The sequence below is a fragment of the Coregonus clupeaformis genome, chromosome 25 (genome assembly GCF_020615455.1).
Source record: "Coregonus clupeaformis isolate EN_2021a chromosome 25, ASM2061545v1, whole genome shotgun sequence".
Taxonomy (NCBI): Eukaryota; Metazoa; Chordata; class Actinopteri; order Salmoniformes; family Salmonidae; genus Coregonus; species Coregonus clupeaformis.
This window is the reverse complement of record NC_059216.1, coordinates 25325959-25342816: the sequence shown is the minus strand read 5'-3', so window position 1 is coordinate 25342816 and position 16858 is coordinate 25325959. Positions and strand designations below refer to the sequence as shown.

The 16858-nt window shown below is 39.4% G+C and overlaps 1 protein-coding gene and 1 long non-coding RNA gene across 6 annotated transcripts in view; one reads left to right on the top strand and one right to left on the bottom strand.

Annotated features, from left to right (window-relative positions):
* Window positions 1-4581: 4581 nt before the first annotated feature.
* On the bottom strand, window positions 4582-10401 carry LOC121539460. The gene is made up of 2 exons (XR_005995368.2): window positions 9784-10401; window positions 4582-6630 (listed from the first exon to the last, which is right to left on the bottom strand). It is a non-coding gene; the product is annotated as an uncharacterized LOC121539460 (long non-coding RNA).
* A 217-nt stretch (window positions 10402-10618) lies between these two features.
* The window catches only part of LOC121539459 (homeobox protein Meis2), a 90997-nt gene continuing 84757 nt past the window's right edge, over window positions 10619-16858 (top strand). For 2 of the 5 annotated variants that reach the window (XM_041847968.2, XM_041847966.2), the window contains exons 1-6: window positions 10805-12003; window positions 12557-12786; window positions 13573-13714; window positions 14096-14146; window positions 14812-14862; window positions 15468-15617. In XM_041847968.2, the coding sequence (XP_041703902.1) occupies window positions 11992-12003; window positions 12557-12786; window positions 13573-13714; window positions 14096-14146; window positions 14812-14862; window positions 15468-15617 (636 nt within the window). In that variant the 5' untranslated portion in view covers window positions 10805-11991. Of the gene's footprint in view, window positions 10764-10804; window positions 12004-12049; window positions 12292-12556; window positions 12787-13572; window positions 13715-14095; window positions 14147-14811; window positions 14863-15467; window positions 15618-16858 lie in introns of those variants that run through there. The other 3 variants (XM_041847967.2, XM_041847972.2, XM_041847971.2) reach the window with 3 other exon arrangements.

Sequence of the window (16858 nt, the reverse complement as noted above, 5' to 3'; positions counted from 1 at the left end):
CGTCATGAAATGGGTTTCCATGGCCGAGCAGCCGCACACAAGCCTAAGATCACCATGCGCAACGCCAAGCGTCAGCTGGAGTGGTGTAAAGCTCGCCGCCATTGGACTATGGAGCAGTGGAAACGCGTTCTCTAGAGTGATGAATCAGGCTTCACCATCTGGCAGTCCGACGGACAAATCTGGGTTTTGCGGATGCCAGTAGAACGCTACCTGCCCAAATGCATAGTGCCAACTGTAAAATTTGGTGGAGGAGGAATAATGGTCTGGGGCTGTTTTTCATATTTCGGGCTAGGCCCCTTAGTTCCAGTGAAGGGAAATCTTAACGCTACAGCATACACTGACATTCTAGACAATTCTGTGCTTCCAACTTCGTGGCAACAGTTTGGGGAAGGCACTTTCCTGTTTTAGCATGACAATGCCCCTGTGCACAAAGAGAGGTCCATACAGAAATGGCTTGTCGAGATCAGTGTGGAAGAACTTGACTGGCCTGCACAGAGCCCTGACCTCAACCCCATCGAACACCTTTGGGATGAATTGGAACGCCAACTGTGAGCCAAGCCTAATCGCCCAACATCAGTGCCCGACCTCACTAATGCTCTTGTACAGTGGGGAAAAAAAAGTATTTAGTCAGCCACCAATTGTGCATGTTCTCCCACTTAAAAAGATGAGAGAGGCCTGTAATTTTCATCATAGGTACACGTCAACTATGACAGACAAATTGAGTTTTTTTTTCTCCAGAAAATCACATTGTAGGATTTTTAATGAATTTATTTGCAAATTATGGTGGAAAATAAGTATTTGGTGACCTACAAACAAGCAAGATTTCTGGCTCTCACAGACCTGTAACTTCTTCTTTAAGAGGCTCCTCTGTCCTCCACTCGTTACCTGTATTAATGGCACCTGTTTGAACTTGTTATCAGTATAAAAGACACCTGTCCACAACCTCAAACAGTCACACTCCAAACTCCACTATGGCCAAGACCAAAGAGCTGTCAAAGGACACCAGAAACAAAATTGTAGACCTGCACCAGGCTGGGAAGACTGAATCTGCAATAGGTAAGCAGCTTGGTTTGAAGAAATCAACTGTGGGAGCAATTATTAGGAAATGGAAGACATACAAGACCACTGATAATCTCCCTCGATCTGGGGCTCCATGCAAGATCTCACCCCGTGGGGTCAAAATGATCACAAGAACGGTGAGCAAAAATCCCAGAACCACACGGGGGGACCTAGTGAATGACCTGCAGAGAGCTGGGACCAAAGTAACAAAGCCTACCATCAGTAACACACTACGCCGCCTGCAGTGACAGACGTGTCCCCCTGCTTAAGCCAGTACATGTCCAGGCCCGTCTGAAGTTTGCTAGAGTGCATTTGGATGATCCAGAAGAGGATTGGGAGAATGTCATATGGTCAGATGAAACCTAAATATAACTTTTTGGTAAAAACTCAACTCGTCGTGTTTGGAGGACAAAGAATGCTGAGTTGCATCCAAAGAACACCATACCTACTGTGAAGCATGGGGGTGGAAACATCATGCTTTGGGGCTGTTTTTTTGCAAAGGGACCAGGACGACTGATCCGTGTAAAGGAAAGAATGAATGGGGCCATGTATCGTGAGATTTTGAGTGAAAACCGCCTTCCATCAGCAAGGGCATTGAAGATGAAACGTGGCTGGGTCTTTCAGCATGACAATGATCCCAAACACACCGCCCGGGCAACGAAGGAGTGGCTTCGTAAGAAGCATTTCAAGGTCCTGGAGTGGCCTAGCCAGTCTCCAGATCTCAACCCCATAGAAAATCTTTGGAGGGAGTTGAAAGTCCGTGTTGCCCAGCGACAGCCCCAAAACATCACTGCTCTAGAGGAGATCTGCATGGAGGAATGGGCCAAAATACCAGCAACAGTGTGTGAAAACCTTGTGAAGACTTACAGAAAACGTTTGACCTGTGTCATTGCCAACAAAGGGTATATAACAAAGTATTGAGAAACTTTTGTTATTGACCAAATACTTATTTTCCACCATAATTTGCAAATAAATTCATTAAAAATCCTACAATGTGATTTTCTGGAGAGAAAAAAATCTAATTTTGTCTGTCATAGTTGACGTGTACCTATGATGAAAATTACAGGCCTCTCTCATCTTTTTAAGTGGGAGAACTTGCACAATTGGTGGCTGACTAAATACTTTTTTTCCCCACTGTAGCTGAATGGAAGCAAGTCCCCACAGCAATGTTCCAACATCTAGTGGAAAGCCTTCCAAGAAGAGTGGAGACTGTTATAGCAGCAAAGGGGGGACCAACTCCATATTAATGCCCATGATTTTGGAATGAGATGTTCGACGAGCAGGGTCCACATACTTTTGGTAATGTAGTGTAGTTGTGTGTATACCCACACGCTATATTCACCCATCCTACAGAACGTCTGCATGTTCCGGGCCTCCAAGAAGATATTATTACATTTAAATTACATTACAAATGGCCAGGAGCTCCTCCATTTTGTGTTCCTCAGGCTTATTCCAAGGCATTTCGTGAGAAATGGCTTTTTCCGCCCTTGTTCATCCTCAAGCTCATCTAATAAAATACAAGATTCATATGTTAAACATTGAAGTATTACACTTCTTTACTGTACTTAATAATTAATGGACCCAGCCTATCGCTTTATGAATATTTACATGTAAAGTATCCCTATGAGCCCTCAGTAAGCCAGAGGGAGGAAGTGTGTTTATAGTATTAAATACTCAAACGTTCTTGCAGACCCTATTTTGCCTGCAACCATGGAACACACCCACTAAACCATTGCAAGTATTTTATTTGTTGTTTCACAATGTAACCCACTCAACTTCCATTTAGACGTGGCAAGTCAAATTACAAGTACTCTGGTTGAACGCAGTTCTGAAATCCCACGACACTGCTTGTCTAGTTGTAACTCGAAGGGAGAAGAAAATATGTTTGTCTGATTTGATTTCCTCAGCATTTACATTCATCATTGAATTTACCTACCACTCATTTTGTGGTTCTTGGGGTTTCTTGAAAGATGTGGGCAAATCAAGGTGTTAGAAATGGAGGTAATATCATGAGATACATGGAATGGAATGGAGACATACAATGCAGGAATGTCTCATTGCTCCTTTTCCTTGTTGTTGCAGTCAATTCACTTCCTAAACACAACACTTCTGGGGAAGAAGGCATGACAACAGAACTTGGTAAACAACTATTTGGTTGTTTGCTTTCCCTGCATCCGTCACACCATTAAATTGAAACGTTAAGAATCTAGGCCATAAATGTACCTTTGTAATACAGGACTTTAGTACAATTATTTATCTACTTTCTCTTTTTTGTTGGTAATTTAGTTATTAAAAACTAGGTACCAGTAAATCATATATTTACATGGGTATAACTTTATATGTGACAAGATGCCATGTTGTGTGACTACCCTGTCATGTTTAGATACAGCAGTAATTGATTGCCCAGAAGGCACTGCTTCACCACAACAACCAGACTGACTGGTAAGATTGACAACCTTTGACCTTTGAGTTGACTCATGGGATAGTGAACCAGAAGTATAATCAGAAATGGATTGAATATCTCTTAGTAAGGTTGCTCTCACGGTCACCCTGAGGATATGAGGTGTTGATAATGGACGTGTAGAATGTGTGTCGTACATGCTATATTATTATATAATAGGTGAACTCCAGCATGTTTGGTTACGTTGATATTTATCTAAAGAATTGGCGTCTGACTGTTGTCAGTGCCTTTCCTCTCTGAAGGTCCCCCTGCGCCTCAGATCTCCTCTCTGTCTCCTATGTGGATAAGTGGCTGGCTGCAAAGGCAACGCTGCTCTTTGATATTTCACTCCTCATTTGAATCAGTGGTCGCTTTATTTGACAATGTGCGGTAATTACCTGGGTACATTGCTTGATCATGTGAACTCCTTCAGATCCATGGGGGGTTTGTAGAGGGGGGGGGGGGCAGGAAGAAAACAAAACAGGAACAAACGTGCCATCTGCATTTGTTTACCTGCATCTTTTATTTTTATTTTTTCTCTCTAACAATCGTCTGAGATGTCACGGCTGAGATGTGTGTGAGTTAGGTTAACTGATACCGGTCGGTTGGTGTGTGTTTTCAGATGTACGCCAGCCGGTGTTTGTAATCTAAGCGGCCTGTGTTGTGTGGTGAGTATCCATGAGGTCAGTCAGTGAGGGTTTCTAACAGAAATGTGACCTGGGAACAGTAAATCATATGAAATACACAGGACCCTCACTGCATTCAGAGCAGTCAGAGACTGAGAGACCAAACTCTTGGATTAATATGTGACCTTTCACTAGTTACATCATGAAGCCTCTTGAATTTCTTAATAGCTATTTTAATCACTTCGGGTTGTCTTTAGGTGAGCAGCAATGTCAATAGTTTGTTTCAATTGGTTTTATTCCAAACCTATACCTTTAATCAAAATTCGAACAATGCGGTGCTCCACTGTAGGATCTGTAAGTCTACACCCGGCTTATGTGAAATTCAAATAAACCACAGAACAATCTAGAACGCAATAAAGAATACATAAAATGTCATGACACCACAACACCATATCATCAATTATAAAACACGCATATTTATTAATTGTATCAAAACTTTAAGGGCAGATACAAATACACACAAAGATACCTCCGAATCTTTTCAAGCAACACTTGACTGTTGAGCTTGCTATACTACACGTATTTATCAGCATGTAGGGCACTTGAAGTTTACACACATGGGAGAGTAAACAATGATGGTCCAGGTGGCTCAACTGGAGACATAACATTTAACATTACCCAAGAACATTATTAAAGATTTTTGAGTTAACTAAATGTATTAAATGTTCATATTTATTATGAAAGCCTATTCAATAGTGTTTATAGAACAACAGAGTAGTGTTTCTCATCATTTCACTTTCATCTCTAGTCAGTCTTTCACTATAGCCTACATAGCCTAAATGTAATGCAGCTGTAACCTATATGACTCGAACTCCCCACCCTGGTGGAAACAACCACTCCTGCCCCTCTGTCAGTTCAACTACACTCCTATTGTACAACATAAAGAATCTCACAAATGTAAGTTGAAAAATATTTCATAAAGTAGCAGGGCAATAGGCTAGTATATGACAGATGAACATACACATTTATCAAAATTAAAACTCCCTCTTGTTTAACGTTTCTTATTGACCACTACACAAAAGTTCCATAACTGGTCCATAATTGTTAAGATGTATAGACACATATGGGGGCTATATTCACCTGCCTTTTGATAAGACAATTTGGCGAGTTGAAAAATATGTCCAAGCCCATGAAGGCAGATCCATCTGAAAGTAGCCTACAGTATGTCACTTTCACAAAATGTTCCTGTAGGAAAACTATAATTAATAGTGTTGCATTATATAGCAAGTAGTGACTTTTATAAAACATTTATAAAACATTTCTACAGGCTATAACTCGTAACTCGTAAATAGCGTATATATAAAATAGCATTGAACAATTTCAAGAAGAAAACTTTGCAAACATCGACTTTTTACGCATAGGCTGCATTACGTGGATGGCCTATTCTCACACTTGAACACAACTGTAGGTCTGCAAGTAGCTAAATCCATAGTGGGGTTTTCGTGCGGTGTCAGAAGCTTGCGTTAAGATAAGATATGGTTATCTGTTTAGTTGGATGTGTGTCTGACATACATTCCGAGGTTTAAAGCTGCATGCCTAATTATGAATCTTGACACGTCTGCCATCAAGGCTGGCATAAAAACATCTCCAATTGTCCAGAGGGCAACCGAACACATTCTATTTGCGTTCTTGATTATTCTGTCCAATTGAATTCAATTTCGGGGCATGATGAAACCATCAAAATGTAACAGTTAAATTTTTCCCCTCTGTACTGGACAAACAACTCATGGGTGGAATTTATGTTAAGTTTAAAGTGGAGAGGGGAATTAATACAATTTAATAATGGCTTAAATAGACGGGGTAGTGTCTTTGGTGCCTAAAGCCATATTCCCCTTTGATCAGCTAGGGAGGGCGACTTTATTGGACATGTTTCTATTTCCAAATCCGCATAACACGCAACGATGCATGTATTTCCTATAATGTAGATAAGAAAGAGAGCGTTTGATATGTATTAAAGGTGTGCCCATAGCCTACTGCCTCTTTAAGCCCCTTAAGTCTGAGAAATGATGAGCGACAGAGGCACGGCGAGAGGGTCAGCGCTATTAACTTCTCGGTTTCTCGGACTCCACTTAAACTTCTCTCTATTACATGTCGTAATGTGGGGAGATGGGCCTTTTACGTGTCCACCTCCTCAATCCTAAAATAAAAATTAATACTTGCCCCCCAATGTGCTCTGTAAACTGATAGTCTAGCTACACATTTCTTTATATCTGCTCAGACAGTTAGATACGAAGGGGACAATGACAAATTATTAGGCTATAGTTAGGCCACTCTTGCACACCCAGTGTTTCAGGATAAACACACAATACAAGCTCCTCAGCATCATTTGATGCATATGACTGTAGTCCTCGCCACGGTCACTAATCTCGCCATGCCTGGCTGAAACCGTGCTACGTCGGGAGGGATGTTCATTCAGCTCTCGGTAATGATCCAGACAACTACTACCTGCATGGAAAAAGTATGATAGCATGTTCTTGCAAGAAAACCTTAGTGTCCTTATGATAAATTGTGGTTGGTTTTGAAATTCGTTTCGGAGATATCAAAACAGTATGGCAAAATATAACCAAATTTGTATTCACCTTAAACATAACCAAATGTGTATTGACCTTGGGGGATTCTATTATATTATAATGGAAATAATAGAGTGACGCAACATGAATCTATTCGGACGATGTGGACGGGGAATAAATAATAGATTGCTGAGACATTCTAAAATATATTTATTTCACGAAATATGACAGTAATTCAAACGTGTTTATGTGAAAATAAATTTGACATATTTTTCAGATTTATGATAAGATTGAAACTGATTGCTTGTGATTTTGCTATTAATTTTACTTGACAACACTGTCAAATATTAGGCCTACATTAACGGATTGTAACAGTAATAATAACAGGCAAATAATAATAATAATAATAATAATAATAATAATAATAATAACAATAATAACAATAATAACAATAATAACAATAATAACAATAATATAATAATCAGAGCTTCATGTGTCATTTTTAATTACACCAGTTATCTATTTGGGGGGAGCTTTCATGTACAGAAAAACACCTTTGTGTAATTGCATTGAGGGATGAATGGCCTGTGTACCAGTAAATTCCTTTACATGAATTGAGCCAGAAACCATAACTAATGATGGTCCCAACTGCCTCACTGGGTTTCTCTATTTACTCCTAATCTTTAGAAGAATAGTACAATTTTGGTTACAGTTTTGATATTACACATCACCCTGCGTGGTTCACATTTCACTCATAAAATAGTTTGGTGGGATACAAATTATGCTCGATATATTGATAACATAGGCATTCGAATCCATTCTCTTTCCTCACAAAATATTTTTCAAATAGGCCTATCTTCAATTGCACTTTAAAAACATATATGGTTAATATAAAAATGAATTCGTTATGATCACAATTTATAATGCATATTTTTCGTTGTCACGCAAATTAGATTTTTCATAAAGATTACCTATTTTTTTTATTAATTCTAAATAGTGTCGCAATTCAACGTTTGGCGTTTGTTCAATCCGCCAGATGTCGCTAGAGGAATGCATATTTTACGCATTAGGCATGTTAAGTGTCTTTGAGACAGATCCCACGGATTTTCAAGGGAGAACGCCACAGTTACGTTTTGTGTAGCTCCCGACCCCACCCCCTCTCTCTCACCCTACTCAGACACCAGAATCTGAGAATCGATAGAGGGGAAAATACGGCTTTGGAACTGAAGAAGTTACAGTTAGTCGCGAAACTTTGACAAGTATTTGAGTTGCTCATTCCACTTTCTGGGACCCTAGTCACATGTCACGTGGGGTCAGAAAGAGTTCAGCCTGGTGAGGTAATGCCGTATGTGTTGCATGAGGAAAACATTGACAGGGCCACTTATAAACAAAAAAAACTTCACTGTTGATTATGTAAACACTGAGATAAACAAACCTATATAAATGAATAGTTAGTTAATAACTAGATTTTAACATATACATTCGACTATTGATATTGTCTGAACATCAATTGAACAAAAGCCTACTGTAAAACTTCAGAAAATTACCATAAGTCAAATATACCTGAACGCAATTCAGAATTATCTTTGTATTGACCTTTAGGTTACTGAAAGAGATGAGGGAACAGTGTTGGTTTTCTGTCCCCTTCAGAAAAGTCTATGATCTAGTCTTATCTGTGGGCTTTCTATAGCCAACATTAGCTTTTCCTATTTGCATAATCTCAAATACTAAGGCTGGCCAACTCAGAACAAAGTAACAAACAAGATTAGGCCGATGTTATTTGTTCCTGTGGTTAAGCAGTGATTGTTTCTAAAGAAGTATTTAAGGTCACTAAGAGGATTTAAACCCCGATTCGTATCAGTGACCTTTTTGAAGGAATTAAATCAACAAAACATTTATCCATATTTAGCAACAAGCTAGGCTACCAGGCTAATTTAGAGGAAGCCATTGCATAGTGGAGATATTAGAGTCTGTTTTGAAATGGGAGTTTGGGGGTTACTTTTTTTTTTACAGTAGGTGCTCTTTTAGGATGTGACACGGAGTGGATCTTTAGCCTCGTGATTGTCTCAGTAGTGTTTTCCTTGAAATGGATCCGCTGCCCCCTAATGAATCCAAACGCAGCTGGCCATGTCCCACACGGACACCGAGAGCTTTAACCCTAAACTGACCTCAATTTGACACCACCAGATGAAATTTTACCGCCTGTTAATGCCATCTTCTGCAGAGGCAACGGAGCCGCATGTTGACGGAGTTGCGCGTCTACTTGAACACAGATTTTGTTCATATGTATGAGTCCTTAACCTGAAAAGTCACACAATGGGAAATCCACTTATTGAAAATGTAATGCTAAACATAATGGGGACTTGGGCATGATGTGGGACACTTGAAAGGTCTTGGTTTGCAAACACTTGCATGTTTCCAAAACCATGAGAACATGTTTGAGGTATCCTCCATTTAATCTAGGCTATGTTCTATGTTTTATAAGGCTAATTTAATCGTATTATTAAATATGAATTAGCATTATATTAAGACTATTAAGTATTAGGATTGAAATACAATATCCAGAACGAGGATTAAGAGTGTATAAAAGTGCATTTATTGCCATAACTAAAATATAATGTCTCACTAACAGGATTCTGATTTATTTGATGTTTTTCAGATTTATGTTTGATTTGAATGCTGATAGAGGCTATATTTTGGATTCACCATTGCATTGCATTGTAATGAATAGCATGTTTTTAGCTTGTACCAAGAACTATAAGTAAAATACCTAAAATAAACTTCTTCAACATTTAAAATATTGTGTTATATACATTTTTAAAATATACAACTTTTGAATGTTCAAAAGGTTGAGGTACATTTTGGAAGAGCAAGGCTATTACATATAATCACCACCGCAATTTTCACAAGCTCTTCGAATGTTTACACCACCCGCCTTTAGGCCAAAATATATGCGACTGAATAATTTTATACATTTACTGTATAGCCCTAATCATATCAGCTACTTAGCCTGACTTTCCACAACTGCACTGTTGGAGAACCTTCCGTTTTACGAGACACAACAAAGGACATAATATGATTCACTTACCATGTTTGTCCGGAAGAAAAAGGCTAACGTTAGTGTACAGGTCATAGTGCACGATATCATTATAAGCAGTCGGGCTAATATCAAAAACCCATGTCTTCAAAAGCTCACGCAGCCAGCCCCTGGTTCTGTTCACAGAATGTAACAGCGGTCAGAGGTATTTGGAGACGATGCATACCGCTCTGCGCATAACACTGTAGTTCCTTCTCGGGCTATTGCACGTTGAACTGTCCACACGGCCGTTCGTCAACCCTGCAGTCCTACTTTTTCTTGTAGGGCTTCCCACCCCCTTATGCCAACAAACATAATTGTTGTCACGGTGCTTCATTTATTAAATATTTTTCAATTGCTATTTCTATTGTCATCCCAAGCAACCGTATGGCGCGTTTGTTTGTTGGGAGTATATTGACCTTACAGCTGAATCCAACCCACTAGCTCATCCAACCTATGAATGGTTAATTTCGACAACCACCAAAAATGTCACGGAGCCATTAATGTATCAATTTATGTGAAAACATATCAATATAACGATGATGCCATCTGCGCAAAAGTGTATATTATCATTGATGGAGCTAAATATTAAAAGGGATAGATGGCCTGTTTCGGTTTTGTGCGTAAAAAAGCTTGGGCTCAGGGAAAAAGGGCTATAGCCTCAGCGCAATCGATGGCCGGAGCGTTGCTCCTCCTCTAAACTTCAAACTCAAGACATGATTGATGATCTTGGGGAGCTTTGATAATTGACTACTCTGAGGTAAGGCACAGATTTCTATCGAGAGAGGGGATTGGACGAAAGAAACATACAAAATTACTTTCTCTACAAAAGCTTTTTCTTTTTGGAAAAGTTCATTCTGGACTGAGAAGGGGTGCGCCATATCGTTTAATTTTCTAAACAGCCCCGTTTATAATTAGCAGTACGATTAAAAGGTATTACCGAGATATTTCATACTAGGCACACCGGCTATAACCACAACACAAGATAACAAGTAAGCGTCATGCTCATAAATTAAACTCAAAACGAATCAGATATCTTTACAGTGTCATTATAGATGATTTGACTAGAGATCATGTTTTGATGGCTTGACGGATTCTTAGTTTAGAATATTTTGGAGTGAAAACAATAAGTATGAGTGGTGATATGTGAACAATAGGCTACTGTTCATTATTTGTCATATTTATGGTAACTTTTTTGACTCGTGAACCGTACGAGGTGCGACGCGTATTTCTTTCAGACGATTTGCTATAGTGAAACTAGAACAAGTTAGTCGTACACCTTAGCTCGGGCTTTTCCTACTCTTATTATACAGAGCTATAGGTCCGCATTGGCATGTATAGGAAAACGCTTCTTCAGATCTAAACGCATTGCAGATGAACACAATAGGCTACTTCACTTTTTTGCTTTTCTTTTTGTCTCTCACTTATCGGCGAAGGGAATTGTCTGGGAGTGTAGAATCTGTGTTGTTTGGCTCCCCCCGTTAGGAGTTGAAGCCGTCCTCGTGCATACTCTGCATATCACAGGATTTGGTCTCTCCTCTCTTTCTGTAGCTGCTGTAGGACTGGCTATGGCCACCGCTACTTCCGGGTTCCGTCATTTCATTCTCCCGCGGATCAGCGCAGCAAACTGACTCTGTTCTATAAGCAAGCTAGCAGCCAACCTGCCAACACTCGCTGACACTCACTCATCTCAGACTGCGAGATAGACGAAATAGCTACGGGGAAAGGAAAGATCTGAATTGCAATCTCTTAATTTCTATTGCTTTTTCTTTTTACAGTAATAATAAAACAAGATAGCAATCTGGAGGCATAAAGAGGACGCGGACTTGCTGGATGAAAACGGGCTGAAAAGATTCATCCTCTCTTGAACATCATCACCAACCATCATTCATTCATTACCTTGACAACCCCTGGCTTTGATTGACAGCTGGAGTGGCAAAAAGCCACGAGACACGACAGTTTAGTTACATGCAGGTTGTTGATGGGCCGGTTGTAACCTTCAGTTTGGTGCTTGACATTTTTTTTTATTTTGGGGGGAAAGAGGAAAACAAGAAAAATTGCAAAACTCCTCCTGATGCTTCTGCTTGTACTCTACCACATTGGAGAATAGGAGAATTCGCAAAGTTGGTTGAAAAAGGAAGCTTACCACTAAATCACTTTCTAACCGGACTGGGATATTAAATATACGACACATCCAGGAGTTTATTGGAGCGCAGCCTGATGGCGCAAAGGGTAGGTTTTGAATCTTCAACACTTACCTATACAAATCCACTATAGGAGGGCCTCCATATCGCTATCCACTTGTCAGTGGCGGCTTATTTATAAAGTGTTCATATCTAAGCCGTTTTATTTGACATTTTTGCAGTAGGCTACCTTTACTCTTCAAGCGGAGTGAAAGCCTCTGCTTAACCGACGGTCTCCGCGGCATTCGTGGAGCAGTTTTTAAAGGGACTCCTAAGTAATTCGGTGTTTTGCCAAAGTAACCCACCTTCGGAGATTCAGAACTTTAAAATGTTTTTGGTAATTACAAATACAAACCTTATCAATGTATTAACTTGGTAGTTTAGCCATGGCGATTGCCTTTTCTGCCAAAGCAACAGGAATGGCACAAGGATTAGCCTACTTTTTTCAAATGCTGGTGTAGTAGCCTAGTTTCACTATATCGCTTTGACTATAGCCTACTATGACTTCAATAACATGTTACCTTATAACTAGCCTATACGTACATTTTGGCCACGTTACGCGTGAGTTTCTATCCTCTGACTTTGTTGTTGTTTTATTCCAGTACGATGAGCTGGCCCATTATGGTGGGATGGACGGAGTCGGGGTCCCGGCGTCTATGTACGGAGACCCGCATGCTCCACGGCCGCTACCCCAAGTCCATCACTTGAACCATGGACCACCGCTCCATGGCCAGCACTACGGTGCTCATGCACCCCATCCCAGCGTTATGCCCAACAGCATGGGCTCCGCTGTCAACGATGTTTTAAAGAGGGATAAAGATCAAATCTATGGGTAGGTGGACTATAATTACATACCTTATTATTAATCTATTTTACGCTTTCAGTGTGTTTTGACTTATGAACGTTTTACTTGTTGCAAAAGTTAACCCAGCAAGGCCTAAATGCATTAGCAAGTTTACAAGAAGTGTAGTTTAGCTCAAGTATTATTTTATTTATTATTTTGGAAAAAGTATTGTCAAAACCTAGAGGTTTATGTTTATCAGTCATCTGATATTATCACAACTTACATTTAAAAAATAATATGGATAACCATTATAGTATACAATTAAAACTAAACAGATAGAAGGATGCATCTTATTGGCCCATTGTAACAAGGGCATAAACACAGACTGCAACGTATGGTTATGGCTACTTCTAAACAAGTTGGTAGGTCCGAGTTTATATTTGGTATAATCCCCAAAACATTATAATAGTCAGCACTAATGCGTTAGTGTCCGTGCGTAAAATGCATTGGAAAAATTTAGGACAAATAGTGTAATTTGTAAACAATGCATTTTGCCATTAATGTGCACATAGCTTATTCATAAAATGTTTACAAAGTAGGCTAATGCCATGGATGAATTTGAAGAGACATTTAAAATGTTATCTCAGTCAAAACCTTGGAAAGTATAGTAGTTGAAATTATTCCTGACAAATTCTTCACTATTTACACTCCTTGGCATCCTTAGTTTTACTTAAAACTTTAACTTGCTATGTCGCGGTGTGATTAGCTTGTATTAAGCCTGTGTGGAGGAGCTGGCTGCCGGTTTGTGCTCAGGCTCTGTTTCCCCTCTTGCAGTCACCCATTATTCCCACTGCTCGCGTTGGTTTTTGAGAAGTGCGAGCTGGCGACGTGCACTCCGAGGGAGCCTGGGGTAGCAGGCGGCGATGTCTGCTCCTCCGACTCCTTCAACGAGGACATCGCAGTCTTTGCCAAACAGGTCACTTTTTATATTTTTTCTAAAAACCTAATAGGATTTTCCAAGTGCTCATGGCACACGTATCTTCTTGTTAACTTTTTACACATTTCACTTTTGGGATTTTTAAAGTTATAGTTGAACATTTTAAAATAAAAATTGTGTTTGTTAGGTTATATAATGTCGAAGTTAAAAAGCAAATTCACTGGTGATATTGACTCATTAATGTCTACACAACATGAAATACAAACATAATATAACTTTGAACTGTGTTTTATTTATTATACAACATTATTGCATTATTGCAAGTCAAATATATATTTTTTGGAATGGTTTCATGACTAAATGCACTCAACGCCTGTAAGAAGTAGTCGAATTAACCCTCCATCTTTGGTGTTATTCTAGGTCCGAGCAGAAAAACCTTTATTTTCATCAAATCCAGAGTTGGACAATTTGGTAAGCACTATGCACGACCGTTTGCCTTTCAATTCCCTTGTTGGTGTAACTGTTACTCCTACTTAGCTTGTTTTTTTTACTTAAACCATGCTCTTGTGTTCTCAGCATCGCAAAGTAAATATGTAAGGATTTGATGCAAAAGCACAACACAGATGTTAGATAGGTTTCTTTGAAGTGAACAAGGGGAAGCTCTGAGGGGTCTCGAGTGGCACAGCATTACGCTGCCTACAGGAGGCCGAGAGGGAAGCCTCTGATTAGGCTAAAAAGCGCTGGGACTCTCACTGGGCGAATCCTGCGCCATGGTCACTCATTGGGAGCAATGGGGCTTCATTTGCCGCTTAAATCGCTGCCTATGTAGCCCACATCAATTGGCTCGGTTGACCAAATGTGTCTTGCCTAATTCAGTTGTTAGATAATCTTAACATTTTTATTTTCCAAATGTTAAATGAATAGCGAATACAGTATTACACACCACGATAAGTGTGGGAAGCATAACTTTGCTCGATAACCCCATAGCCTAAACTTCAGGAAAATGCAAGAGTGTGTTTTTGTTATATGAAGTGAAAATAACAATGTGTAGCCTTATGCTTACCATTCCATTATACTTTCATAATTTAAAGACACCAAAAATGTTGATTTTTATTGTTGTTTATTCCTGTTTTCAGATGATACAAGCCATACAAGTATTACGATTTCACCTTTTGGAATTAGAAAAGGTATTTTTTTTTTTTTTTTTTTTACAATTCATATTTTTATTGTGTGATTATAGTGTTTGAGACGTGATCAGCTTTAGATTCAGCATGTGGCCCTGTATTGACATAACTCGTATGGTAAGTAGCCTAGTTTGTTACACAAATGTGAAAGTTAGACAGTATTTTGCAGAAAATTAGTTGATATTGCGTGTGATGTAATACATTATTCAGAGAAAAATATTAATATTCAACTATTAAAATACTATAATGTTTAATTGTGATAAAGAGACTCATAAAATAATTCAGAGTGATTGGATTGAATTCACACTCTTGGGCCTTTACAATACACTGACCATATTGATAATGCTTTGACATTATTTGTATGCTAATATCACAGATTTGAAATCTGGAGATTTGGCACCAACTGGTTATTATATGTCGAGCTTACCCATGGTGTTTATTTTTTTCCGTTCGACTTGTTGCTCTGGTCTCAAGAGAATAATAAGCGCTGCAACAATTTCACTATTGTTTCCTTGCGCCGATAATGCCCCTAAATTGTAGGCTAGTTATTCTTGGACTGTCTGCACCGTTTCCCCATCTTTAATTTTTTTTTTTTCTCATTGTTCTAGGTGCACGAGCTCTGCGACAATTTTTGCCACCGGTACATCAGTTGTTTGAAAGGAAAAATGCCAATAGATCTAGTTATTGACGAGCGGGATGGAAGCTCGAAGTCAGACCACGAAGAGCTCTCAGGATCTTCGACCAACCTAGCCGATCACGTAAGTAATACGCTTTTCTATCGTTATAATAGTTTTATCAGAAAGTTATAGAGGCCTGTTACGGCGTCGTTGTTGTGAGTGCGTGTTGTTTGTTGTTGGTAATATTGAAGTAGACGTTTTCTAATGGTCATTTGTGACATTTTATTGTTGTTAGAATTGTTTCAAATGTGTTTTACTAACGGTGTAATTTGTTGACTATTTTACATGGTGTGAACTGTCATTATCGCCACCGTTTAGCCTGTGTTGTGCTATATGTCCTCAGCAGGAGGCCTGTTGGTGCTGTTGCATGCTGCAGATGCATTTGGGAAATCGATATTTTTAGGTCAAAAGTCAGTTGTGATACAAAGCAGTGAGTTATTGTTTTAGTCTTTTGATTAGGGGCATTCATGTGTGTATAATAACTGTTTGTGTGTGTGTGTGTGTGTGTGTGTGTGTGTGTGTGTGTGTGTGTGTGTGTGTGTGTGTGTGTGTGTGTGTGTGTGTGTGTGTGTGTGTGTGTGTGTGTGTGTGTGTTTGTGTGATAGAGAGCGTGTGTGTGACCGAAGGCGAGAGTGTGTGCATGTGTGTTATGTTTTTTGGGGGGAATATGGATTGTTTTTTAGTGGGGATATGGATTGTTGGACATTGAATGTGAAAGCGATTATCTGTTGCTCAGAATTACAATAGAATAGCACGTTTTTGGAGTGGACTAATGATAAAAAAGACAAGGGCATAATTTCGGGAGACAGTGTAAGAGACGATAATGATTTGGAGCGTGCGTAAAAAAGCTTTCGGATTTTGCTGCAGAAAGGGAGAAAGTGATAATCAGTATGGGCTACCATCAATGTCAAGTTCATAATGTGGTATTAGGCCTACCTCACGGCTTGGCAGTGCTGCAATGGCGTTACTTGCTGTTGATTTTAATGTGTTTAATTGTTTCTTATTGATCGCCCGGTGGTTTTGCTCTGCAGTGTCTCTCTCTCTCATCTGCACCCCAATTTTATGGCCTTGAGGCTCCATAATAATTAATTCAATTACATACACCTGAAGTACAGTGCCTTTACATTTGAAGATTTATCCCGTGCCTTAAACACGCCTTTTCCGGTGTAAAAACGGGCGCTGCATATAATCGGTGCATTGTGTAAAGGCCTAACAGTTGATAATTCATTATTGATTTAATATCTGGGATCAGATCTAATATCCCTATTAAATAGGCTGTAGGGATGACGTTTTGGTGAATTCGGGGTGTGTATTTCGTGACA